This window comes from Mchenga conophoros, linkage group LG23 (genome assembly GCF_057382185.1).
Source record: "Mchenga conophoros isolate Kocher_MC1m ecotype Shallow Benthic linkage group LG23, M_conophoros_male_GT1.1, whole genome shotgun sequence".
Classification (NCBI taxonomy): Eukaryota; Metazoa; Chordata; class Actinopteri; order Cichliformes; family Cichlidae; genus Mchenga; species Mchenga conophoros.
The window spans coordinates 26,436,810-26,463,264 of record NC_140547.1 but is presented as its reverse complement, the minus strand read 5'-3'; the positions used below and the strand labels follow the sequence as shown (position 1 = coordinate 26,463,264).

Sequence of the window (26,455 nt, the reverse complement as noted above, 5' to 3'; positions counted from 1 at the left end):
TAACATTAAAAAAAACTCTAAACCTACCTTTTTCCCGTTGATAAAGAAGCACAGAGCGTCTCCTTGTTTTCCTGCAGACATCTTTCAAGTGCGTGACTAAAGACCGTGACGACGACTTTATCTCCAGGAGGTAGCTCAGTACCCCTTAGCGCTTCCGTCTGCCGACACTTTCAAAATAAGATGCTTTATTCTGGTTTCTTTGTGTAGCAACTCTCTCTTGGTACACTTCAAAGTGACGTGAAACCCAATTAATTAAACTTAATACAAATGAACTAAACTCAAATTAATTTGCATGTAATTACTTATGTTTACAATAGGACATAATAATTTTTTAGAAATAAAATTTCATCGTTTTGAGCTTTCTGGGTGTTTTGGTGAATTGCATAAGCAGTTGTGAAATTTTATTTAGTTTTTTTTCCTTTCTGGAAAACAAAAAAACATTTAAAAAGAATAACTCAAAGCTTTAAAATGAAATAAGACTTGACTTCTATTCCCAAAAAGTGGTGTTTTTCTGACCCATCGAGTTTCAACTTGCAGGACTGACTTGTAACTCCCGAAGTATTCCTTAATTGTTAAGTTTCTTATTTATTTATTTATTTATTTATTTTTTACTATGAGCACCTTTTAAACACTTTCTCTTGCACATCCAGAGATGAAACACATGAATGAAATCTGATGGAAAGTAAACAAGGCTGTAAATCAAATATTTTCTTAGGGTTGCCTTGGACTCTGGTCATAAAATGAGAAAGCAAAAAACTGTATCAGAATTGAGCATGAGTCCAACACCAAACTAATAAAACAATCTGATACACATATAGCAGATTTACAAAAAAAATCTTTAGCCATACAGCAATGACTGACAGTGGCAAATAAACATCAGGTGATTCGTGACCTATCCTTGGCCCTTACATTTATTTCTGTTTTTGTTAATCATTTATAGATTGGTCTTTTTGCACAGTCATTGCTGTTAATACATTGTCATCGTTTCTCAGGAGGAGCAGATAAGAGAGGGAAAAACCTAGTGTTAGGTAAAGAGCCACAAGAGGGCGCTAGAGGTAAGGAAAACATTTAAAGAAAAGCTGCAGAGGAAAATCAAACGTGGACAAGCGGAAAGAAGAAGGTGAGTAATGATTGTACAGACATGTTTCTTTTCTGTGCCACACTGCTTCATTTATGTCTTAAAAGTGCCTCTGAAATGATGATTTGGGTTTCAGGTGGGCTTATGGGCTTCTTTCAAAACTTAGTTTTTGTTTTATTCCCCTCTCATTTCTTTTCATGAACCAGAAACAGCAAGACCCCAAGTCTGGTGCACCAAGCTGTATTTGTTCAACCCAAACGTCAGTCTGTATACAAATGCTTCCTCGGGTAAAGTCCAGACTTTCGTACAACAGTTTCAGCTCTAACACTTCCCAGATAACTGGCTAGAAAAGTTGAATTAAAATCAACTTTGGCAGCAGACAGAGCAACAGTCCAGGAAGAAAAGATCTCAAGTAGGAGGTGGGGATGGCTCAGGACACCCTGAGAAAGCCGACATCCAGCAACACAAAACAGTCCCTGACCTCGAGCCCTTGGGACACACATCAGCATAACAGGGATAGGATGGGCGATAAAGGCAACTCAGGACTGAGAGTGCTGAGGGGCAGCTGCCGATAGCCTCCGCTCCAGGAGGGGCAAGAGGCCTAACAACGTGATGAGATGTTATACTAACACTACCAGCATCAGTCTGCTGTAGGATGTCACAAGTCTTTATATTGTATTTTTACCACCCTGCGTGCTTGCTGTCAGGCAAAGTACACTCTAAGAAAGCTACAAAGGACGACCCTTACTAGAAAGCTATAAAACAGTTCCTGTATAAGTACCCATAGTGAGACAGAAACAAAGCCAGTGATACAACTATCATGCCTGTAATCACATATTTGAAAATTTCACTATCTGAAAATTTAATTATTTCCTTTTATTTCCTAAGAATATTTTTTTGTAGATGTGATATTGTCCCACATTTCCACTCCAAACGTCTCCATTAATGGTGTTAAGCTAACTCTAAGGTACAGTGCAAAAATAAATTTCTGTGCTCATAAAGGAGCGCCTCACCTCAGTCTGAGCGTGAGAAAGCTATCCCTGCCCCTGTTTGATCGCTCTTAGCTTATTTACTCAGCTTTCACTCCAGGTTTAGCATACACAGCTCTACCTTTTTCTCACTGACTCAAGTTTCCTGACTCATGACAACAGGTAGGCCTTCAGAAGACAAACCAAACATGTGTTACTTTACAGCCCGGCTTTTCCACTGAGCCCCTGATCGGTGTGAGCCGAGGCCAATTTCTGCTTTGTGACCTCCAGACCTGGTGGGTTAATGTGCATATTTTCCTCAGTCTTGCAAACTGTTTCCACAGTTGGACTTGAACACATTCCTCCTGAGTCTGTCGGTGGGATTTGGTTTATTTACACAAATCACAGCATGTGTAGTTGTAAGATTTACAGCTTCAGACCGAGCAGCCGAGCCAAAGGCGTTGGGGCACCACAACACAACACAAACAGGCACGCCCTCACAGAGCTGAAATTCAGTTTCCATGCTCTTAACTGCAGTGGTGTACTCACTGTGGAAAGTGTTTTCAACAGATATTCAACCGATCAAAGACAAATAAATCCAACAGAAAGAAGACAAATGGCTTAAAAATGTTGAGTTAAAAAAAATTGTGTTAAATGAATTAAATAGTTAATACAAAATAATTAGCCAATAAAATACATTTTTTAAAAACCTAAATACAGAGTTAAAACAATGGTAATTAAGAACTTAAAGTGATGAATAAGTCATTGTAATAGGCGTAGTAGATTAAAGCCAGTTGGTAGATAAATAATATTTTTATTAAGGAGAAATGGTTACAGTCCTGTTGTCATTAAAGAATGACAAAAAATGAATCTCTGTTCAATAAAATCCTTTAGTTTTCACTTGATACACCAACCAAGGAATGCAGAAGGGCATCTCTGAAGGGCTATAGGTGGGCTATAGCAGCAGAAGACCACACCGGGTGGCTCAGGAGATGGAGCAGTTCATCTGCTAACACAGACTCTAGTTCTCAGATACTGAATCCAGAGCTGCGTTAATCGGTTAAATTAAAGTTAAAAGTGCTTAAACACAGACAAAGATGCTTGTATTAATGTGTGAATGAGACTTGTAGTAAGAAAATACTTTCAGTGCTCAACTAGAGTAGAAAAGCATAAGTACCACTCCATTTAAACAACAAACTGAGGCTGCGATTAACACAGAGTAACCAGAATGTTGGAAAAGTATTGTCTGGTCTCATTTTTACTACATCATTCAGATGGAAGGGTAACAATTTGGTGTAGACAACATGAATGCATGGCGCACTTTGAGCCAAACTGAGCATTGTTTAAGCACCACAGCCTGCCTGAGTATTGTTGTTGACCATGTTAATCCCTTTATGACCACAGTGTAGCATCTTGCTTCCAGCAGTATAACACACCGTGTCACAAAACTCAAAATCATCTCAAACTAGTTTCTTGAACATGACAATGAGTTCACTGTACTCAAACGGCCTCCACAGTCACCAGATCTCAATCCAACAAAGCACTTTTGGGACGTGGAGGAACCAGAGATTCACATCATGGATGTGCTGCTGACAAATTTGCAGCGACTGTAAAACTGTCATGTCAACATGGACCAAAATCTCTGAAGAATGTTTCCAGGACCTTGTTGAATCTGTGCCATTAGGAATTAAGACGGCTCTGAAGGCAAAAGGGAGTCCAACCCAGTACTAAGCAAGGTGCAACTAATGAAGTAGATGACATATAACATAGATACAAACTCTAAATAATTGATTTCTCAAACTAACTGGACAGGCCTGCATGTGAAAGTCAGGATTTGGAGCAGCATTATCTTCTTCATTTTGTTTTGTTGGCTGTCCAGTGAATGTACTCGTCTAGACCAAAGCTCTTTTTTTTTTTTTTTAGCTTTTACGGGAATTTGAGCCAAAAAACATTAAATGGCTCAAAGATAACCCCTACAGTTCTCACATTTTAAGGCTCATGCCACTTTTATTAAAAAGGCTCTTTCATTCAGGTATGAAAAGTTTTTAAGAAGATAAGTTTTGAAAGTTAATGGAAACAGCTCATACAAGTGGGCAGGGTTTTTTTTTTTTTGTTCTTCCAATTGTATACTGCTCGTACAAAGGCAGCATTGCAAGAAAGTGCTTCTGGTGCAAGAAGTTGTGCTGAAACAAAAAGAGACAGGCTAATTGGTCAGGCGTTTATGATCCAAATAATTAAAGGGAAGGAAATTAACATTTGGCTCCAGGAGCAGCACAACCAAACCACCGTGAAGCTGGTTAGTGATTTATTTTCAGAGTTTAGAAGGCATTTGTCTCTGTTAGTGGCACTAGGAAAATAGCAAAAAACATTAAAACATTACTGAGACAACCTGCGCTGACTTTTCTCTCTAATGAAATCTCCATTTTACACCCAAAATGCAATTATTAGGTTCACACCACAACTGAATCTTTTGTGGTTCCTTTAAAATAAAGACTTTTCTGTCATAAACTGATCCATCAAAGGTCCACACCGGTACATAAAGATCACCATAATTTAGAAAATGAATTGTGTGAAGTTCAAACTTATGTGGGTGAGGACCTCCTGCCTAATGTGTACCTTCAATTCTCAAACAAACCCTACATCATTTTAAATAAAGTGTTTATCTGTGAGTACTCTCTGATGTAAAAAACAAATCTAGACCTGCCATTCAGAACTTTTGGGGATTTTGTTTCCCATTCCCATCACATAAAGCTATTTAGGGTTACTGTCAGTTGACTATCTTCTCTCATCAGCTGAAAATAAACAAATCCCCAGTAGAAACGTTTTCTCCCATCCTCCTTTACTTCCTATTGCAGATCTGATTCCACTTCCTCAGCTCTCTATCACTCGGTTCATCTCCAGCTGAGGAAATCTGGCTTTTAGCCTCGCTGACCTCATATCACATGTCTCAGGAAGCTACTGCTGCTGGGTCAAAACCTAAAGTATAAACTTGCAGTTACAGTTTAGCTGGTAAACTCAAATTTGGCTGTGCTCATCGGCTCTGAGGTGTCATTATAGACTCTATGATATTTCAGTGGAAACGCTATCAAACAGGAAAGTGGGGAGTACAGTTAAAGAGTGCTGCCAATGTTTTAGCCACACTTGATGCCTGCTGTGAGATCATTGCCCTACATAAGTACAGCTTACATGTTCCAACTGAGGAAACTACCACTTTTATTTACTTACTTGGCAATTAAGAAGTCAGAGCTTGAGGGCATGTGAGGAAGAAAAATGCTTGGAGTAATTGGAAAAAGTTGATGATCTGACCTAGTGCTAACACTCACAGGAAATGATATAAAACCTGGAATACTGAAATAAAGTATTCTGTGATATTTATGTAATGTTCCAGGTATTCTAATGGCATGTTAGCAGTGTTGTAAAGTCATATTTCTGTCAGTCTGTGAGGTTGAATAAACAGAGAGAAGGGGACTCTGCAGCTCTGCTCTGTTAGCGCACTTTAGGAGTCTACTTTTATGCCTGAGGTACATATGCTCCTTTTTGTACCATGAAACATTAGAAAAAACACAAATAACTTTTGGTTACAGGGTCCATTTTGTCATTATTTACGACCAAAATCACTTCAATGTATGACCCATTTACTACAACTGAAGTTCAGACTCACTGACTTGGATTAAAATGAAAGTTACATAAGAACATTCAAAGTTTCCAAAATCCTTTCAGCTCCAACTGGAGTCAAAATATCATGTTAACAAAAGATGATGCACCGTTTAGCTTCATGACCTAAAAGTATGCTGCCAAACATGCAAAAACATACTCAAATCTAAAATTTGAGTATTCTTTGTACAGAAAGTCCTTATTAAGCTTTTAAGAACTAGTTTATAATGTGAAACAAGTGATTACTAAAGCATAATCTTCAGCTATGTTTTAGCTTATAGCACTGCTCAGCTAATTAACTGCATGCACCATAAATGGTAAGTTAGCATTAAGCTAGCTGCATAATAGCATAGCATAGCATCTTTATTTATAACTCACTTTACATCCAACAATGTTGACCAAAATGCTACAAATATAAAACAGAGAGGAAACAGGAGGAACAGACGGCAAGCCATACACATCGGCGCCATCTTGCAATGGGTTTTCTTTGGGTTTATACGTATACTAGAAGAATTGTAAAAACTACAATTTATAATGAACACAAAATACTCAGTTGTCAAGTTAACTGATGGTATTCAGCCAAAGCTAATGTTAGCATTTCAGTTACACCAGTTAGCCGCACATTTAAATGTTAAGGCCGTCCAGATGGTTCGTCATTAGAGGACATGATGGGCCTCAGCCTCAGCAGGGAGTGTTCGCCCAGGGCGCCAAACAGGCTAGGACCGCCACTGCTCACAGGGTCTACGAACTGAAAATCTTTCCCCTCTTGGAATACATACATACAGACTGCTTTTACTCAAAATAACTACAAAACCAATTCCAAGACCAATGCTGCCTGGCATCCCGTGCATGCTTTCAGTGTCTTACCTTCACATATTCTCCCAGTAACCTCTGGGAGATTCCCATTTTAGAGTGTCCCACCCTTTGGATTACAGAGGTAAGATGTGTAATTTAACACGTTAATGACACGCTCCACCAAACAGCTGCCAGTAAAGTTATAAATCTGACGCCATTTCACATTTTTCCCCCAGACCTTCACCCCTCCATTTTCGGTCTTAACCTTAGATACAGTCAGCATTTAAATTCTGTTTCAGGGTTGCTTTTTGTCTTTCTGTCGTAGCCTCGTATGCCCTAATTTTTTGATATATAGTTATATTAATAGCAGCATGAGCATGAATAAAAGATTGAGATCGGGTGTAGGGTCTGACACAGAAAACAACCTGCTGCTTTTACACTGACCTGCAAATTTTTATTCACTGAATGAAAACTTATGATTTCTTCTTGAAACATGACCTGAAAGGACAATGCAAGCTGTCAGATTTGCATTTAAATAGCCTTATTGTGAATCCTCCAGCATGTGTGTGTTGGTGTGCTACATGTGAAATAATTTGCTTTGACAGCAGCAAAGAGAGAATCAGAGCTTGGATGCCACCTACACATATCTGAGCAGATTTCTGAGGTTTCTGAAGGAGCTGCTGCTTTTTTTTCGCACCAGAAATCAGGCTTCACACGATCGCTTTGCACGTGTTTGCATGATGACAGTTAGAAGTCCATGTACAAGAAATTATTGTTGGCGGGATCATCAATCTTAAATTATTTTTAATATGCAACTTTCCCTTTCTGCTGTAAGCAATTACTCAAGATGTATATTATGCTCCTCTGCCTCTGTGGGTCTCACTTTGTTCCCTTCACTCTCCTTGTAGACAAGGAGTTGCACACAAGCAGTGTGTATTATGGTAAAAAAGCTATGTTTTCTTTCAAAAGTCTTTTTATTAGACAAAGGTTTCAATGCAATGTATACAATAATACAAAGTGCTTCAAATTTTTTCAAAATTTTCAAATTCTTGTTCCCATTCTGACCATTAAACAACAAATAATTGGCAGCCTGCTGCCCAACTAAACCATCCATCCATCCACTTATCCTTTTCAGGGTCGCAGGGGGTGCTGGAGCCTGTCCCAGCTGTCATAGGGCGAGAGGCGGGGTACTCTCTGGACAGGCTAACACAGGGACAGACAACCATTTGCACTCACATTCACAACTATGGGCAATTTAGATTTTTCAATTAACCTATCCCCATAAAGTGCATGTCTTTGGACGGTGTGAGGAAGCTGGAATACCTGGGGAGAACCCACGCAAACTCAGGGAGAACATGCAAACTCCACACAGAAAGGACATTGTAGCTTTTAGCCATTGTGCATGTGAGGGGGGAGAAGAGTCTTTCCACTTCACACTTCAGCAAAATAGCTCGCCTGGCCAGCAGTAATGAAAAGTTTAATGCTCTAAGTCTGGAGTTGGACAGATTCAGATTCTGGACCACACGAAACATAGCATAGAGTGGCTCTGGTTCAGTTTGATGCTGCAGGACATCAGACAATGTATGGAAAACAGATTTCCAAAAGGTGATCAACAAAGGACAGGACCAGTACATATGAAACAATGTACCAGGAGCACACCCACACCTTCTACAGGCTGCGCCCACCCCTGGGTATATGTGTGCCAGCCTATCCCCAGACCAATGCCCCTGATGAACTAGCTTAAATTGGATAAGTGTATTTCGAGCACACATTGATATATTGTGAACCTGGCCAAGGATAGAGTCCCACAGTTCATCTGTAATATGAAGGGTAAGGTCCTGTTCCCATTTAGATTTGATAGCAGCTACTGAAGAGCATTGTAAATTGTAAATTAAATTATACAAGGCTGATATTATGCCCTTGAGGTTGGGTTGACCATTAAGAAATCGTCTACTGGATTGTGTGGAGGTATTTGGGAGAATTGTGCTGTCATAGTCTGCACGTAGTGTCTGGCCTGTAAGAAACGAAAAAACTGAGCTGCAGCAATGCCAAATTTGGTGGATATTTGAGAGAAACTTGCAAATTGTCCATCTACATATAAGTCTGCAAAAGTTTTTAGGCCCTTTCTATGCCAGATATGAAAAGCATTATCTGTCATTGAGGGAACAAATATGTGGTTTGCTGCAACTGGGCTTTGAAGTGAGAAAGCCCGGAGACCCAGAGTCGTCCTAAACTGAGACCAGATTCTAAGAGACTGCTGGACAACTCTATTGTTACTGGGTAGAGGCAATGCCAAAGGGAGTGATGAACCTAAAGTCGCAGGTGGAGAAATTTTCCCACTTGAATATGACTCCATGGCAACCCAAACTGGTGTTGACGTTTTTAGATGGTAGTGTCTCCAGTACAGCAAACACCTGATATTGGCGGCCCAATAATAGTACTGGAAATTAGGGAGGACTAAACCTCCAACCGGCTTGGGCCTTTGAAGAATAGATTTCTTCAATTTTGGATGTTTACCATTCCAAATAAATGAAGTGATTAGAGAATCTAGAGATTTAAAAAAGGATTTTGGAATCAGGATAGGGAGGGATTGAAAAACATATAGGAATTTTGGAAGTAGCATCATTTTCACTGAGTTAATCCTACCTATTAAAGATAAGGATAATGGGGACCATCTGGACAGCATATGCTTGCACTGTTCCAGCAGGGAGAGAAGATTCTTCTTAAACAAACAATTAAATTGCTTTGTGACACATATCCCAAGGTAATCAAAGTGGTCTGTGACTATTCTAAAGGGAACATTTACCAGTAGAAAAGCTATTTTGCAAAATCTATTTTTTTATATAGTTCTTTGTGCGCTTTCCATATCTGTACAATCTCTGAGAACATATTAAATAAACAACGAACAGAATGACATTGTTCAGTTGGTACTAAAGAGCCCAAAGTGAGCCAAGACAATACTCATTACAAAACTTTCATGTTGTTTACACCAAATTCTGAAATCAAGTCCTCAGATACTGAAAATCAAGACTCAGACCAGGCAACTTTATTTTTCCAGTCTTCTATTGTCTAGTTTTGCTTAACTGTAGCCTCAATTTCTTATTCTAAACTGACAAGAGTGGCACCTGGTGTGGTCTTCTGCTGCTGCTGAGATGCTCTTCTGCAGTTGTAACGAGTGGTTATTTGAGTTACTGTTTCTCTCCTCAGGTTGGCCATTCTCTTCTGAGCTACGTCTCACTGGATATTTTCTTTATTTGGTACATTCTCTGTCAACACTAGAGAGGGTTATGAGGGGAAAAGCTCAATAGATTAGTATCCCATTCTGATGCTCAGTTTAGAGGCACTGGGCTGCTGTCACGTGATTTGCTGATTAGATATTTGCATTAATGAGCTGCTGAACACATATAGCTAATAAAATGATTGTAGACTCTGTGCGTATAAAAAAATGGACGCAGCCTCAGAATTGCATCAAATCTGCATTCTTTCTATTGGCCAGCAAGGGGCGACTGTTTTTGATGGTATTAATATCGAATTACCCTACTTCTCACTTAGGTTTATTTTATAAGTTATGATCCCATTTAGAGTAAAACAGATACAAACACAATGAGACTACTTCCATATTTTAACTGTCTTACTCTATGGTATATTAAAATATTTAATTTCTGATTTGCTCTTGCCCAATCCGAAAGCAGATTTCATATGTCGTCTGCATTTCACTGCTTAATTTGATATTAAATGACTTGCTGATGGCTCTCTTACTCTCTCTCTTTCTCAGACTCCAAGCCTGTAATTAAAATGATAATGAGCCTTGTTGCAAATAAAGGCTCAGTCGTGACGTAAGCAGTGACTCTTGTTTCACCCGGCTTGGTGCTGTGCAGGTGGAAACGCTGCCGGATTAGCCTCCTCTTGAACCGGCTCATGGCTTCACAAAAACCCAAACACGGTGAATGAGGGATGATTGAGAACCGGCTGCAACAGCAGCGCATAGGCGGAATTTGCATTTTAATAGCAAGAGCTCATCTCCAGTGTGCTATTGATCCATTTTGAACAGAAGGATAGAAATTATGATGTGCCGAGAGAGAACCAGATGTGATGAATGGTGGAAATTCCTCCTGCATTCTTCCGTAATTTGGGACAATGTTGAGGTGCAGAACATGATGACTGGGTTTCTTTAAGGTTTTTATGGAGCCCTAAGTTAGAGCCTAGATTTGTGGCACTTTGATGATGATGATGATGATGATGATGATCATCATCATCATCATCATCATCATCATCATAATAATAATAATAATGGGTTTTTTTTGTAGTCAGGGTCAAGATTTTATTTGTATTTATATACAATTCACATATTTTTTTTCAACTAATGTTTGCTAATAAATGATGCATTTTTCTCCACTTCAGATGTAGAAACTGTGAAATGGTTTTTGATTCAACATGAAAAAAAAAGACCATTCAAAAGGATGTTTCAGGATGATGAGATTGTAAATTACAGAAAAAAAGTAGTTGTTCTTCATAGCTTAGCTCAGCTAGCATCTGTGCAAAAGTTAAAAGAATGGTAAATGGTAAATGGCCTGTATTTGTATAGTGCTTTTCTAGTCCCTAAGGACCCCAAAGCACTTTACACATCCAGTCATCCACCCATTCACACACACATTCACACACTGGTGATGGCAAACTACATTGAAAGAAAGAAAACATGCCCGAAAATATTTTTAAGACCACATTTAAGCGAGCAAAGTGAAGCAAGCAGAACATGGGCTTTAATAAACTAAGCTTAAGATTTTTGCACAAAAGTCCTAAGGTACCTCTCATCTCTTTATATTTTGTTTCCAAGGAGCAACAGATTTTCGTATGTTTTTAAAGTGGTCTTGAACAATATGTAATAAAATCATACCCGGATAGAAAAACACACAGTGGAGCACTATCAGTCATGGATCGGCCTCCCCAGAGCCCGGACCTCAACATTATTGAAGCAGTGTGGGATCATGTGGACAGAGAACAGAACAAAAGGCAGAAACATCCAAGAAGAGCTTTAAATGTCCTTCAAGAAGCCTTATGCACAGTGTGTGCTGTATGATTTTCATATCAGACTGAGATACAGCGCACACTTAATGGACAAAAGTATTGGCCCACACTTTCTAATCCTTGAATTTAGGTGTCTTCAGTCCTATGGCTGCAGGTGTATTCAGATGGGAGATAAAACTAAAGGCTAAGAGACCAAATTAGGAACAGCACAAATGTATTGTATATAAAATTGGGCAAAGCCACATTTAGAAGCCTCAGCTTTAGCAATTTGGATGCCGTTAAGTAGATTTTTGGAGCCAGAAATGACTATATTTGAAACGGTGGGAAGAGCACTAATTGATGACCCAATGCAAGCTGCATCCCTGAATCGTAACACTGCAATGCACTAACACAGATACTAGATATCGGATATCATTACTAGCTTTCCTTTTGCCTTGGCAGTTACTACTGAACTGGGAGTTAGTTAAGTGCATTCCAGTGGTAGTTGCTGTAAATATTGCTGAATGTAAATTTATTTATTTTTTTGGTTAAAAAAAAGACAGCTGCAGTATGTTCATCGATAGAATCTGGTCATAGTTTTGGAAATCAGGACTTCGTATTTTCCACTTCAAATGGCACGCACCATTAATGCTGAGTAACAAATGAATATAGTGCTACAATTTCAGTCACCTAAGGTAAAGTGGAAACTTTATCAAAGAATGCTCCATATGTCCTCTGATACTTTGCCACAAAGCAGATAATGTTTCCTTCTGTCCGCTGATACATATATGTGCAGTTCATGTATTCTATACCATCTATGGATATTTATGTTAAAAGGATAGATCTGGTTTATGCCTGAGATTTGATCAGAAAAACTGATGAAGACAGATTTGACATCTTTGGCTGAGCAAGAAGATTTTACAACCAATGGACTCAAAAGACCGAAAAAGATCAAGGCCTGAAGTCGCAGACCTGCAGCTCAGAGGAGAAAGAGGACTAAAAGGCCAGACTAAAGTCAGCTTTAGTGTTTCAACAGCTTTCTACTTGATCATCAGAACAAGTAAAACCTCTAAGCCTGTGTTGTCTCAACAGCAGCTAACCCTAACAACATTCAACAATAAATCACACAACAACTGATTCTGTCTGTGGCAGATTGGACACCAGTGAAGGAAGATTTAAAGACATATTGAGAAAACTTCCCCACACTGATTAATTAAAGAATTCTTTTAATCCTATTTTTGAAGTTTTGAAATTGTTTGATGACCTGCAGTGTTTATGCAGAAAACACAAATTGGCTCTAAGCCCTTGGAGACAAACTATGGGTGTTTCATTTTACAGCAGGAGACATTTCAGTAGCAGTCAAAGGTTGTAATTGAAAATACCAGCTGTGGCTGATTCAGTGTGAAACCAACACAGTTGAAAAATGAAGCCAAAAAGCTGCAGTCACTCATGTGCCCACTAGAGTCTGGCTCCTAAATCGAATCAGTCCCCATAGACTTCCATGTTAACATGTCCAGCTGTACAACAGAAATAAACATGTTTACAGCCTGCTTCAAGTCTCTACAGTTAACTACTTCATATTTCTCATAATACACGAAGAGGAGGTGAACTTCTTATAAAGTTATGCATTATTAAGGTGCTTTGATTGACAGAGCTGTCTCTGCTAGGCTTCAGAATCTGAATCACTGAACGGTTGACTGTAACTGGTTTGCTGTGTGATACCGTCCAAGAGGTTTGTGCTGCATATTTGCTGAAAAAAATCCTAGTATTTTATTTGTATATTATTTACTTATTAACTTGCTGTGGCCTTAGTCACACAAACATACAGACCAATCAGTGAACCCCTGGTAAACACCATACATGAGGTAGAAATATGCATTTGTAACATGAGCTGGTGAGGGTGGAGAAGCTAGCAATGTTAGCTATTAGCACTAGTGATTACCAGATTAGCTTAGAGAGACACATAGCACATTTATTTGGCAGAACTTAACAAAGACTTTATGGTACCAGTTCTTCATTGCACTATATTAACTTTTCACACATGACAGTAAGGTGTAGATAACAGCCTGCACCAACTTTTTACAAAATAGAGCCAGAGAAGTACACACTTGCACCACCTTGCAGTCTCATTCATTACTGCATCCATATTCATATCCACAGAGTCCAGCTGTTACATATTCTCCGACCACTTGTAAGTGGTAGTTGGAGGTTGGTGAAATTTGCTGGGTGCAATTGGTTGCAAAAAGTGATAACTTTCTTGTGATTGTTTGGTTGCTAGCATGTTTCTGCAGTGGCCCATTGTTTGTATCAGTCTATTTGCAAATGCTCACCGACTGGTCACCAAGCTGCAGTGAAACTAAAATATTCGATACAAGCTTAAAAGGAACACCGTTCACCTTCAAAGTAAAGGTTGTACTTGTATAAATATGTTTGTTAGTAAGGCGTAAGTTTAACTTTAAAAGTCAAAGTTTTCCGTTTCTGGTTTGTGTTGCACTCTCTTGAGTTTCATTGCCGCTCAGCAGTTAGTTGGCAAGTCTTTACAGACACGTAAGTGTCTTTCATGCAAAATGTGTTCAACTGAGGTAATCCCTTAGATATCAAAGCAATTGCAAGTAGGTTTTTGTAATGCACTTTTTTGGGAACAGTCAGAAAACTCCAGCAACCACTCGCCAACCGATTGGTGAATACACATTTTTCCCCAACAACCAGTGGCCAACCATGGCTATAATGCTCAAGTCAAGGATTTAATAGAGTTTACAAACCAATGCTTTCTATGTAAACATTTAATATTGATATAAACAGGCAGCTATATAAATTTTTTCTGCAAAGCTGCTTCAATTTTAAACTGAAAATTTAAAAAATTTATAATTTAATTGGGAGTGCTTGATATGGCCTTTACAGCCCTGTATTTGTATAGCTTTTTCCCATATAATTGTTTGTTGTTGTTGTTGTTGTTTTAAGAACTCTAATCCTTGGTGATTTGCAGTAACTCAACTACATGCTGTAATTCAAGCGCATGTTTAGACAAACGGTTTGAACTGTCAACAAAAATCTGACAACACAACATTGGCAATACTTTAAATACATAAAATAATCCCACCCGTGCACATTCAGCACCATTTTTAAGCATGTTAACGTTGGCGTTCAAAGCTTTCGCATGCAAAGCAAAAATGTCACGGCCATCCATTTTGGACGGCGAGGGTGGAAGTGTGGAGGATTATCAGCATGCACAGTTAAAACATGAAATCCCCTTGATGGCCCACCAACAGAAACATGCAGAAAAGGAAGCAGGAAAACAAGACAGATAAATACAAACCGGGCTGGAACCTCTTTGCTCTGTCAACAGTTTGAACGGAGACATGACAGAATCCTATTTGACTGAGCATAGAAGAGGGAGATTTGTGAAGTAGAAAAAGCAATGAATGAGTAGAGGGGAATAAATATGGCCATTCCAAACACTGACTTTAAGGCTCATTAGAATTTTACAAACTCTTTTTTTCCTTATATACTGCATGCTGTGTTTGCACTAGTAAAACATGAATAAATGAGGACTGGATTAAGCCTTTCGCGCAGCGCTGTATTTTATCATAAAGTTTGAAAGTTAGTTGTTAGTTGATCCGACTGAGAAACAGAGGGACACTGCACAGTAAAAAGCAATGTCCGATGCTGACCCACACATCAACCCCAACCTCCTCCCTGTGCTGATTTTGGAGCTCTTAACTGTCCTTTTCACCTTTTCTCCTGTTATAATTACTATGGACACTTGAGGACAATCATTTAAACAGAAATATTAAGAACTACAGTTTTTTTTTTAACTGTTTTTAGCAAGGAGGACTAAATGTGCAAACTAGTTGTACTATTTGTGTAGTTCTTTTAGCAGTAAGAGAACTTCTGTTAACTTCTTCATTAAGAGAAGCTCCACGAGCTCCATGAGAATAAAATGCATCATCATCCATTACTCACATGTGTTGTTATAGGCTTGTTTTTAAATCCTCAGAGATCCAATCAAAGCTTAAAATATCTGTTTGCGTATACGGGCACTGGATTCCCATGCCTGCCTGCGACTTGAAACAGTGACCTTTTGCCTCCCAGTTCTCCTCTTAGCTCAGATACAGCATGTCTGATACTCAGATAAACCACTGAATACATTCTTCTTCCTCCAGACAGTTTAACCAAAGTCGAGAGATAACAACCGTCTCATTTCAGGAGCACAGTGTGTGTGTTGCAATTACACTGAGTTACATGAGTGACACAAACCATAATAATAAGACGGGAAGCCATTTGGCTGTAAACACGATGACTGGAGGAAGGTATATTTGGCACTAGACAGAAAGCGAATCAACAAAAAGAAGGAAAACAAGCACTTTGATTGTGCTCTATCCTTGGACATGGCATTTCAGCCTGCTTTCAGAGCTTCCTATTCATAATCCCTAAACATAAAATGCCACAAGTTAAATGGAGGAAGCAAAACCCATACAGTACACAATATTTTGTTTTTTAAACATGGCAGCTTAAGGTAACAATTTATTTCTCAGTGTATGAGAGAGTTTATTGGCCTTAATTATAGAGTGGGGTAATCCAGCTGACTTGGCAAACCTTCAGCTATTAACAATATTCATATAGTGTAAATTAATTGGTGCAACAACCTCTAAGCACATGGCCTCAGTCTTTTCAATTAACAATATGGCACTTTAATCGATAGACCAATTCATTTTTGTTGAGTTGCATGCCATAGCAGCATGTACTACAATAAAACAGATTATATATACTGTTGCTACTGTGTAGCAGAACAGCATATATTCACCAACTATTTCATTAGGTACACCTTGCCAATACTGAGTTGGACCTGCTTTTGTCCCCAGAACTGTTTAATTCTTCATGGCATAGATTCCTTTAAGAGTTTGGTCCATATTGGCATGACAGCATCACACTTGCTGATCTGGTGACTGTGGATGCCATTTGAGTGCAAAGAACTCACTGTCAAGCTCAAGAAACCAGAGTGAGATGATCTGAGCTTTGTGACACGGTGTGTTATCCTGCTGGACGCAGCCACAGAAGATGGCACACTGTGGTCATAAAGGGATGGTTGTGGTCAGCAACAATACTCAGGCTGTGGTGTTTAAAGCTGTTGAATTGTTGGTGTTGACTTCAGTTCTGCCTTTGATCCTGGATAAACTAGCACTGAAGCTCCTGGGACACCTGGAACTGTCCACGTCACTGCATTCTTATGACTGTCTAATGACAGGAAAGAATTTTTAAATATACTGATACTGAGGAGGCCAAATTATGTCAAAGAAAATATCTCTCAGTCCATTACACCATCATGTTTTCATGTTGTTTACACCAAATTCTGAGCCTGCCATCTGAATGCTGCAGCAGAAATCGAGACTCATCAGACCAAACAATGTTTTTACAATCTTGTCCAGTTTTGGTGAATTGTAGCATCAGTTTTCTGTTCTTAGCTGACAGCAGTGGCAGTGTGCACTTTTACTGCTGTTGAGATGCTCTCCTGCAAACCTTGATTGTAACAAGTGTTTATTTTAGTTACTGTTGCCCTCCTAACAGCTCAAAGCACCCTGGCCATTCTCCTCTGACCTCTGAAATCAACAGCACATTTACACCCAGAGAACTACTGTTCACTGGACTTTTTCTCTCTGTTTTGGACCATTCTGTGTAAATTCTTTAGGCGATTGTGTGGGGAAATCACAGTAGATCAGCAGTTGCTAAATACATGCAAGTTTACCTACTGAAGTGGCCAATGAGTGTTGTTTTTGTTGACTTTATAGTTTATTTATATTTTTAAATTTACACACCATTAGCATTGTTAGTAGTAAAAAGGTAAAAACCTCGAAACAATATCAGGCTGCTCAAAAAGAGAGCAACTACCTAAATCTGAGTTTAAATCAGGAAGCACAACAGCAGTGAAACGTGCAAAGGCCATGAAGTTTTACTGCAGATATACAGCCTTTAAATTATATTTTTTAGCTGGGAGCTGCTGGGATTTTCCCACCCTGATTAAAACTTTGGAAACCAAACACAAGTCAAACAACACACAAGTTGAATTACAAAGAGTTTAATCCCAAAAATACTTTTTCCTTTTTTCCTGTTTTGGCTTGTAATACATAGTTTGGTCTTGCTGTATCGTGGCTGTAACGCTATAGTACTGTATCATTTACATTGTCTGAAGTAGTGGCTGTCATGCAATGTTGGACACAGCTCGACTTAGCAGAAAGATGCCACGTTCACATCAGAAATCCTGACTGTAAAGAAAAAGAAAGAAAGAAAGAAAAAAAGTTAACATTCATGTCTTCCCACTTGAGCTACAGGTATGACAACACAGTCACCTCTACAGTGTGACTAAGGTTCGACAGTTTGTTTACTTTGTAGACATCAAGCTGCAGCACAATAATGCTGCTTCATCTCTTCTTGTCTTTCATCGTGAATGTGGCATCAGAGAACAGTCTGTACAAGACATTCAACAGTCTTGTCATTTAAGACCAAATGCTAATGTCAGTGACTTTTTATGGGCTCCTCAGCAAGTTGGCTTTCAGGTATGTGAAACATTATGTTGATGTTAAGCTTTATGGTTATTTCTCACTCTGTAAAATATTTTATGAGCAGCTGAACAGGTTCCAGCCTGTTGGTTTGTTTCACTTCTTCACTGTGACAGGAAGACACTCGGCTTCTCGACTGTCCACCCATTGTCACCCCAGGGAATTTTGACAAAGCTGCTAGCATCACACAGGTTGTCCTCTGCAAAAGCCAACAGTGCTGTTCAACAGAGGTTTATCAAACTTTGTGGTTTTTTGGTTAGTTTGGCTTTTTATCATTTCCTGTTTTTTTTTTAATTTTTTTATTTTACATGGCATTTGGTGACTAAAAATAATATTGATTTGGGATGAAATATCACATCTCAATTAGGACTGTTTGACTACGGGGGAAAACAATTCCAGATCAGCAGAGCTGAGTTACCTCAAAATGTCAAGTTATTTCTACAGTTTTGAGTTATTTAAGTTTTAGTTTTGAGTTATTATATTTGAGTTAAAATTTTGACTTTGTATGGCTGTTATTAGTATCGCTGTTATTTAAAACAACAACATTGGGACTTTTAAAACATTCTGCGCTTGAGGAACAAAAATTGTATTTGCTGTTTTTTCCAAACAGCTGACTAAAAATATCCATTCCTGTGATATCAATGCCAAATTGTGGCATCTCCAAAATACCAGCAGCTTTGACAAGATGTAGATTTTTGGCACCTTGGAGATGAAAACAGGTTCTGAACACGTGTCCTTTCACTGCCAGGAGGTTGAATCAGTCTGGGATGCACTCATAACACTTCTCAAGCACTCTGAGGGGCAGCTGGTTTGCTTTAGAGCAACTAAAGGAGCTAAAAATGACTCTATATGCTGATGACTATGTCATGTTTTGGTGTAAGATTTCTGATGGTAGTTTGATTAATTGGTTGTGTGATTTCCCTTCCATTCAGCATTATTAGCTATAACTAAATTTAAGTTTGAGAATTTAAGAGAGAATTTTGTGTGAAAAGTAAGAGTAGATGGATGCACAAATAATATAATCAGTGTTTGCTGTATTTATCAGCCAACACTAACAAGAGTTATATTAATCTGCAATGTCCAGTTTTTATTAGGTAAAATTAATCTTGAACTATAGCCAACATTACATGTAATGGCTTAAATGGACCCACAGTGTCCATGTGCAACTCTTGTACCATCAAGCCGTATTATTCTTGCGGCAATATTGCATTAAATACATAAAACAGTTGCATATATAGCTGAAAAAAGTTGAACTGTTAAAAATAGGGGGGAAAAAAAGATGCAGCATTTGTAAAATTCTCCAAAACAGATCAAATCAGCTTGTCACAGAGCAGAAGGCCTTCAATTTGACTTCCAGAGGAGGGATAATCAAAGGTGGTTCCACTGAGGAAGACACAGAAAATGAGCAAGATGAGGGATGAGGAAGAACTGATTTCAGATAGCTCAAATTAGGGCTGCTCAATTAATCGAATCACGATCTGGGCTTTCAACGATCATTAAAAATGACTGAGCTGATTATTAGCCCCTCCCTCGTGCTTTACTCTCACGCTGCTCCGTGTGGCAAATCGAGCGCACCTCTCTGCATTTCGAACACGTGTCACAACAATTAAGAGCAGCGGTCCCCAACCTTTTTTGCGCCACGGACCAGTTTATGCCCGACAATATTTTCATGGACCGGCCTTTAAGGTGTCACGGATAAATACAACAAAATAAAACTAGTACCGGTACCGAAAAAAAAGAAATTTATTCAAAACGATAACAAAATAACGCTGAAAACCGATAAAAACCCTGAAAACTATACATTTCACACCTGAGCCTCAACTCTCGCGGCCCGGTACCAAACGACTCACGGACCGGTACCGGTCCGAGGCCCGGGGGTTGGGGACCGTTGATTAAGAGGACCCGAGGGAAGCTCGGAAAGCTAAGCAGAAGTTATTTGGAGAGGAGAGTGACTGCCGTTGGTTGAAAAGAGGTAAAAAAAACTTCAGTGGTGTGGAAACATTACGTGGATCAATTAGACATATTGTGTAAACTTTGCTACGGTGTCGTAGCTGCACCACAGAGCAACACTGCAAAGTTCACTGAACATAGATGTTTACATTTTTCATTTATTTTTTATATTGCAAACATTTGCACTGTTATCAGTATTTGCACACTATTTTATATTATTTTTTGACAATCTTTAAAGTCATTATTCAATACATTGTTATTGTTAAATAAATATCGTCAAATAATCGAGATCTCAATTTCAGTGAAAATAATCGTGATTATCATTTTTGCCATAATTGAGCAGCCCTAGCTCAAATGCATTCTATATAACATAGTTTATTTAATTTTTTTACTCCTAAGCCAGTCATACCAGGTATATATATATCTCAGTTTGGCAGGGAAGGCTGTAAAAAACAACAACAACAAAAAACCCCACCAAAGCAGAGTTTCTGTGTCATCTCTTGGGAATCATCTTTGGTGTAACACCACCTCGCAGCTCTAAACACTGATCTGTGCATGAGTGCATCCCTAATCACATTTACAGCTGCCTTCTCACATCTGTGCACAGCACAGCAACAGGGAGCTCTGCCAGTGGATCAATACACTTTATAAAACATCTCCGCTACAATACACACATCCCCAATGAAACAGTCCTATTAATACTCCTCCATCAGGGAGAGTGCAGCGAGAGCCACAGTGTGCACAGACACAACTGCCTGTGAAGAACATTAAAACAGTCATCTACCAAGGTAAACAATCAATATTCTTCCCATGAATCTGACTTTAATATGACTTTTTTTTTTTTTAGAATTTATGCTATTCATGAATATACTATATAGATTTCATCTGCAAATACGCATTCCTACAGGAAAGTATGGATGCTAATTAGTTTATATGATATGCATTTTCAGCTCATTTTGCATCTCTATGAGTATATTTTCCTCCTATATGGAGACTTGCAGTATTTCTGTGGTGTTTTTTCTTCTTTCTTTTTTTTGTTTAATCCATTCTGTTTCTATAGATGGGATACGTCATAGTTTATTAGCCATCATCCAGCCAAAGCCTGGCATCACTGCTTCTTTTTCTTCTGCTTCAGTGACTTCCTCCTCTTCACGATCATCTCGTACAGCTTGTCCATGCCCTCGTCCAGTCCCTCTCCGATGATGGCGCAGGCCGGCTGGACGTGGTACGGTGTTGAGGGGCTCAGCTCCGCCAGAGCGAGCTGCCTCTCGATCTCCCCGACGTCCAGAGCCCGGGGCAGGTCCTGCTTGTTGGCGATGACCAGCAGCGGGGTCCCCTGGTTCTCGGCGAACCGGGTGATCTTGTGCAGCTCGGTGCGAGCCTCCTCCAGCCTCTCGGTGTCCACAGAGTCTACCACGTACACGATGCCGTCCGTGCAGCGGCTGTAAGGCTTCCACAGGGGCCGCAGCTTCTCCTGGCCCCCGACGTCCCAAAAGTGACAGCTGATGCCCCTTGAGGCCCCCGCGCCTCCCAGCCGAATCCTCTCCGTGTTGAAGCCGATGGTGGGCACCGTGTTGACGAACTCGTTGAATTTGAGCCGGTAGAGAACGGTGGTTTTGCCCGCAGAGTCCAAGCCGAGCATGACTATGTGCAGGGACTGGAAGGCAGCCAGATTGGAGAAACTATTCCCCATGTCTGCAGGCTGGGGAGGAGAGACAGCGTGCACTCCCACAGCCCCACAGCAGCGAGCGAGATCACCGCAGGGGACGCTTAAAGGTCCCGGGAGTGATCCATCGTGGGTTATTAAAACGCGTAAAAATTAAAACGGCTTCTCCTCTCTCAGCAGAAGTTGGGGGCACAGCCCCTCGTTGCGCGGCGGCACTCCGGCAGCAAGAAACGCCGCAGCATCCCTGGACTCACTCCAACTGCATCTGCCCTCCACAAATTGTCAAATCACAGCACGTACAGCGGCTGCATGCACTCTCGCGCACCACACTCGTCTCCGCATCTGGCCGCTTGTCTCCGAGCAGCTGCCTTCATGTAGTGGCACACAACACAAGCACGAAGCGATGAAGCGTGACGCGTGGATCAGCCACTGAACGCTGCCATGGAGAGACGCGTCAAGTCAGACGGGAAAAACACAATAAAATCTGGCTTCCGGTTACGCGAAAGGGCTTTAAAAAATAAAAGCCTTTCACATTCGTGAGAGCAAACCTGCCAGCGGGCTGGATAAAGGATCTTAATATGAAAGGTGTTCAGTCGCCTTTCCTCTGCGCAGGGAGGCGTCCTCAGCTGTGAGACTCTGACACCTGCTGGTAAAAATGCGCAACTACAAGCAGCTGTGACTTTATGAGTGCAGATATAAAGATACACTAATTGTAAGATAGTATATATAAATATAAATACATATCAAAAATGGTTTCCCCCAGCCTGCAGTCAGTAATTTAAGTGACTGCCTCTGGCGCCATAAAACAAAAGAAAGAAGAAGGCAAATAAAGCCTGGGATTAGATGGAAAGGATGGAGAGTGAGTCAATATCGACCAAATATTACCCAGCACAGCTTGAAGTCATGAAACATGGCCCTTAAATTTGGAAACATGTAGAATGAAGCACCAGCTGGCCCCAACAGACGGACTCACAGAGAAGCAGCTAAAAGTTATTCCAAGCAGTCAGTAATTAGTTTCAACCAAAAGCAACACTCACATGGAGCAGGATTCATCTTCACTGTGCGTTTCAGCAGTGGTTCCAAACAGGTGTTCAACTCATTTCTTTATATGTTTCTAGGAAAACGGAAAATAGGTGGAGCAACTTATTGAAAAATGTGCAAATATACATGGAAACACAGCATACTAGGCAATTCTAACATGTTTGAAAGTCAATATTTGGTATGATCACCTTTAGTCTCCTGCCAGATGTAGATGACCAACTTCTTTAGTACATTAGCAAGGAAAGCTGCGTCGATGATGGAGAGGTGATGTCAGTGCTAACCATCTAATAAAACAGTGACGCTGACCAGATGCCAGCTCAGCAGCAATTTCAGATTAGCATCTGTGACAATGACTGAATGTAATATGTTCAGCCAGCTGTTTTGCTTTTTTTTAAAAAAATCAAAAAGCAGGCCTGTTTTCTTTAAAAATTCAGAGATACGTGGTCCTCACAGGACAGCCACTACAAATGTAAGTAACGGAATATAGAGTACTTAAAACGAGATCCACCTTTAACTTATGCAGCAGTTACAGTAAAACATTTAAATAAATAAATAATTTAACAGTGATGATGAAGATTGTTCTGCAGAATTATTATTATAATTTTTTTTACTCTATGCACAAATTTTCCAATAAATAAATCCAAAGTTTCATTGATTATTTTTTGTTGAAATGCTGAGTGACATACAGATGTGTAGTGTTCAATATAGAGTTATAGTTATGGAAGGAAAAATTCACCAAAAATGTTCCAAAACAGTTTCCTCTCTCTTTTTGTTTATGTATATCAGCTGTTAACTAAATCATAAACTATGGTTTAATAAAAAACAAAACAACTAAAAGCAAAATTAATGTAATTTCATCATTTAGATGTAATTTTCTTTATACACGTTACTACGCAAAATAAAATCATCAATCATTGCAAAGAATATTGGGACGTTGATAAGGTTTTTTCTCAGATTGGGGCGATCGTGGCTCAAGAGTTAGGAGTTCACCTTGTAATCGGAAGGTTGCCGGTTCAAGCCCCGGCTTGGACAGTCTCGGTCGTTGTGTCCTTGGGCAAGACACTTCACCCGTTGCCTACTGGTGGTGGTCAGAGGGCCCGGTGGCGCCAGTGTCCGGCAGCCTCGCCTCTGTCAGTGCGCCCCAGGGTGGCTGTGGCTACAATGTAGCTTGCCATCACCAGTGTGTGAATGGGTGTGTGAATGGGTGGATGACTGGATATGTAAAGCGCTTTGGGGTCCTTAGGGACTAGTAAAGCGCTATATAAATACAGGCCATTTACCATTTAAATATTGGAAATCCAAACGTGAACACTGCACTGCATGTTCTGGCGTCTTAAAAATATAGAGGTTGAAAACTGCCAAAATAATATTAATAATAATAAAAAACAAAGAATCAATGCTATTAAATGAGTTATTCTATATGTCTCTGTTTTCTTTCTTTCTTTTATCTGCGTCTGTATTGATTGTTTCATTTATTAATTCTGAGTGATTTATTTGTTTAGTTCCTTGTTTATTTAACTGTTTACATTTTTCAATTTTGGCAGCTTTGGTATTCCATAAGAAAATACAAGACGCACCTCATCAAACAACATAAACATGCCTTGTCAGATTGCTTAACACGATTCTGAAATTTTTGTGGTTTGCAGGTAAAATTATTTTTACATTGTTCATGTTGGAGGGAATGCAGACTCTGACTCAGATTCTGGTTTGGAGCAGGTCTGGGATCTGTAACAGAACTGACACCTGATTGGTTTACACTAATGATCTAACTGATCTATGCTGTCTTTAATTCATCTGTAAAACTAAATGAACATTAAAAGTCATCTCAGGATAACAGAAAATAATAATGTGCCTTTTAAGCAACAATAATCCAGAATTAATGCTCCTTTAATATTCTCCTGTCTTCATTTCATATGGAGATCATTACATTTTGGCTTTTTTATGCTATAGAATAAACCCATTGTTCCCATAAACTTTGTTACATACATGTGTTGCTGGTGTTAAAAGTATAAGGCATGTGATCATTTAACATGTGTACCACTAGATGGCGGCAGAGTTTCTCCTTGGAGTACCAGCAGTTTTCTGTAGTCAGAGGAAAAGTTTGCAAACACACACACACACACAAAAAAATCAAACTGCTGTTCTTTTTCTTCACGATCAGTCCAAATCTAAGCTGCTTTTTTTCAGGAAAAAGATGTAAACTTAGCAAAGTTAATTCACATAAAAAAATCTTATCCTCCATTCAAAGCTTCTAACAAACACTCACTCAGACTGACATCGTGCTAGTGACGCATCTTTTCAAAGCTCAAAAAGAGTCCCCAAACTTGTTGATCTTAATTTTCATAGTCTAAAGTTTTTACGTATCATGGTCAGTATTGTGACAGCCCTATATGTGATGGACTCAACTCGACTAAATAAGAAGCATTAACAGTCCATTGTTACTTTAAGATGTAAAGGTTAATTTGTTTGGGTAAATTAAAAGCTTCCTCGAGTGCAGCTGGAAAAGCCATCGAACGCTCTGATGAAAGTGGCTCCCTCAGAGGGCCGCCTCCGGAAAAGAGCATCAAGAACTGGAGTTCATCAGAGTTACCAGCTTCAGAAAATCACCATCATCAATCCCCGACTAACAGCATCTAAGATTAGAGTCCACATCGAAGCCCAGAGTTCAAGCAGCAGATAGCTCTCAAGATCCATCCATCGGTCCATGTGCCCATTTTCTGCTGCTGTTAGGAGGAGACGGTGTGAATCAGGCCTTCATGGTAGCCAACTGCAGCCAAGGAACAACTACAGAGGGAGTCCAAGAAGCACAAGGAGTGGCCGTCAGAACAGTACAAACATGGATTATGATGAGTCCAAACCTACATCCAGGATGAGGGAGAACTACATCGGGATCATCTATCTATCTATCTATCTATCTATCTATCTATCTATCTATCTATCTATCTATCTATCTATCTATCTATCTATCTATCTATCTATCTATCTATCTATCTATCTATCTATCTATCTTATTATACGAGAGCACAGCATAGCACAGCATCCCTCCAGATATAAATGACTATACGTTTGCTTTGTCATGACTGACACTCATTCTTCAGTTTGACTGCAACAACAATCGCTCACATTGCATCTTTACAGCACCTGTCGTACCTGCTGCTGATCGGATATGATCTGATAACAGCTCTCATTGTGAGCCTTCATTAAATTCCACCCCCCCCCCCGGGCACAAATAATTCATCTAATTAGCCAGAAGAAGTGAAAGCAAGTGTGTGTGTGCAGCAGCAGTGTTAGCAGAGGGGAAAGAAAGCCAGTCCCTAAACGACAACACAACCTGAGTCATCAAGACCCGACTAATTGTCCTCGCTGTCCTCCTCCTTTATTGATTTCCCTTTTATTACTGCATTCAAGATCAATAAAACGAATTATAAACAGGGTGTGGACACGCCCGCGTGCGCACACACATGCACACAGCTTAACTTTATAAGACCACAACTCACTCTAATTGCGCTCCTCTCTCTCTTCCTCTCTCTAACTAGGCTGGATGTCTCTCGCCCACCGCCCACGCCGCCTTCTCATCCATAAAACAAAAGTCTCCCTCTCTGATTTACTTCTCATTTATTCCACCGTCTCCTCCATGTTCCACAGGTAACAGATGACGAGCTGCAGACAGATGCTGAGAGAGCCTCAAACAAGCTGTTTAACTATCAACTGCCAACTTTCAGAAGAAAAAGAGAAAAAACACATC

General features: G+C 39.7%; 2 protein-coding genes across 3 annotated transcripts in view; both read right to left on the bottom strand.

The window, feature by feature from the left end:
* The window catches only part of aox6 (aldehyde oxidase 6), a 34,310-nt gene extending 34,159 nt beyond the window's left edge, over positions 1-151 (bottom strand). For both annotated transcript variants that reach the window (XR_014890869.1, XM_085265951.1), the window contains exon 1: positions 28-151. Coding sequence is in view for 1 of the 2 variants with exons in the window: in XM_085265951.1 (XP_085122077.1) it covers positions 28-81 (54 nt within the window). In the remaining variant the exon portion in view is untranslated. The remainder of the gene's footprint in view (positions 1-27) is intronic.
* A 17,405-nt stretch (positions 152-17,556) lies between these two features.
* LOC146547381 (ADP-ribosylation factor-like protein 4C) lies at positions 17,557-22,160 on the bottom strand. Its single transcript, XM_085264727.1, has one exon. It carries the CDS (start codon positions 21,694-21,696, stop codon positions 21,112-21,114), a length of 585 nt encoding a protein of 194 aa, XP_085120853.1. The 5' UTR covers positions 21,697-22,160; the 3' UTR covers positions 17,557-21,111.
* Between the last annotated feature and the right edge of the window lie 4,295 nt (positions 22,161-26,455).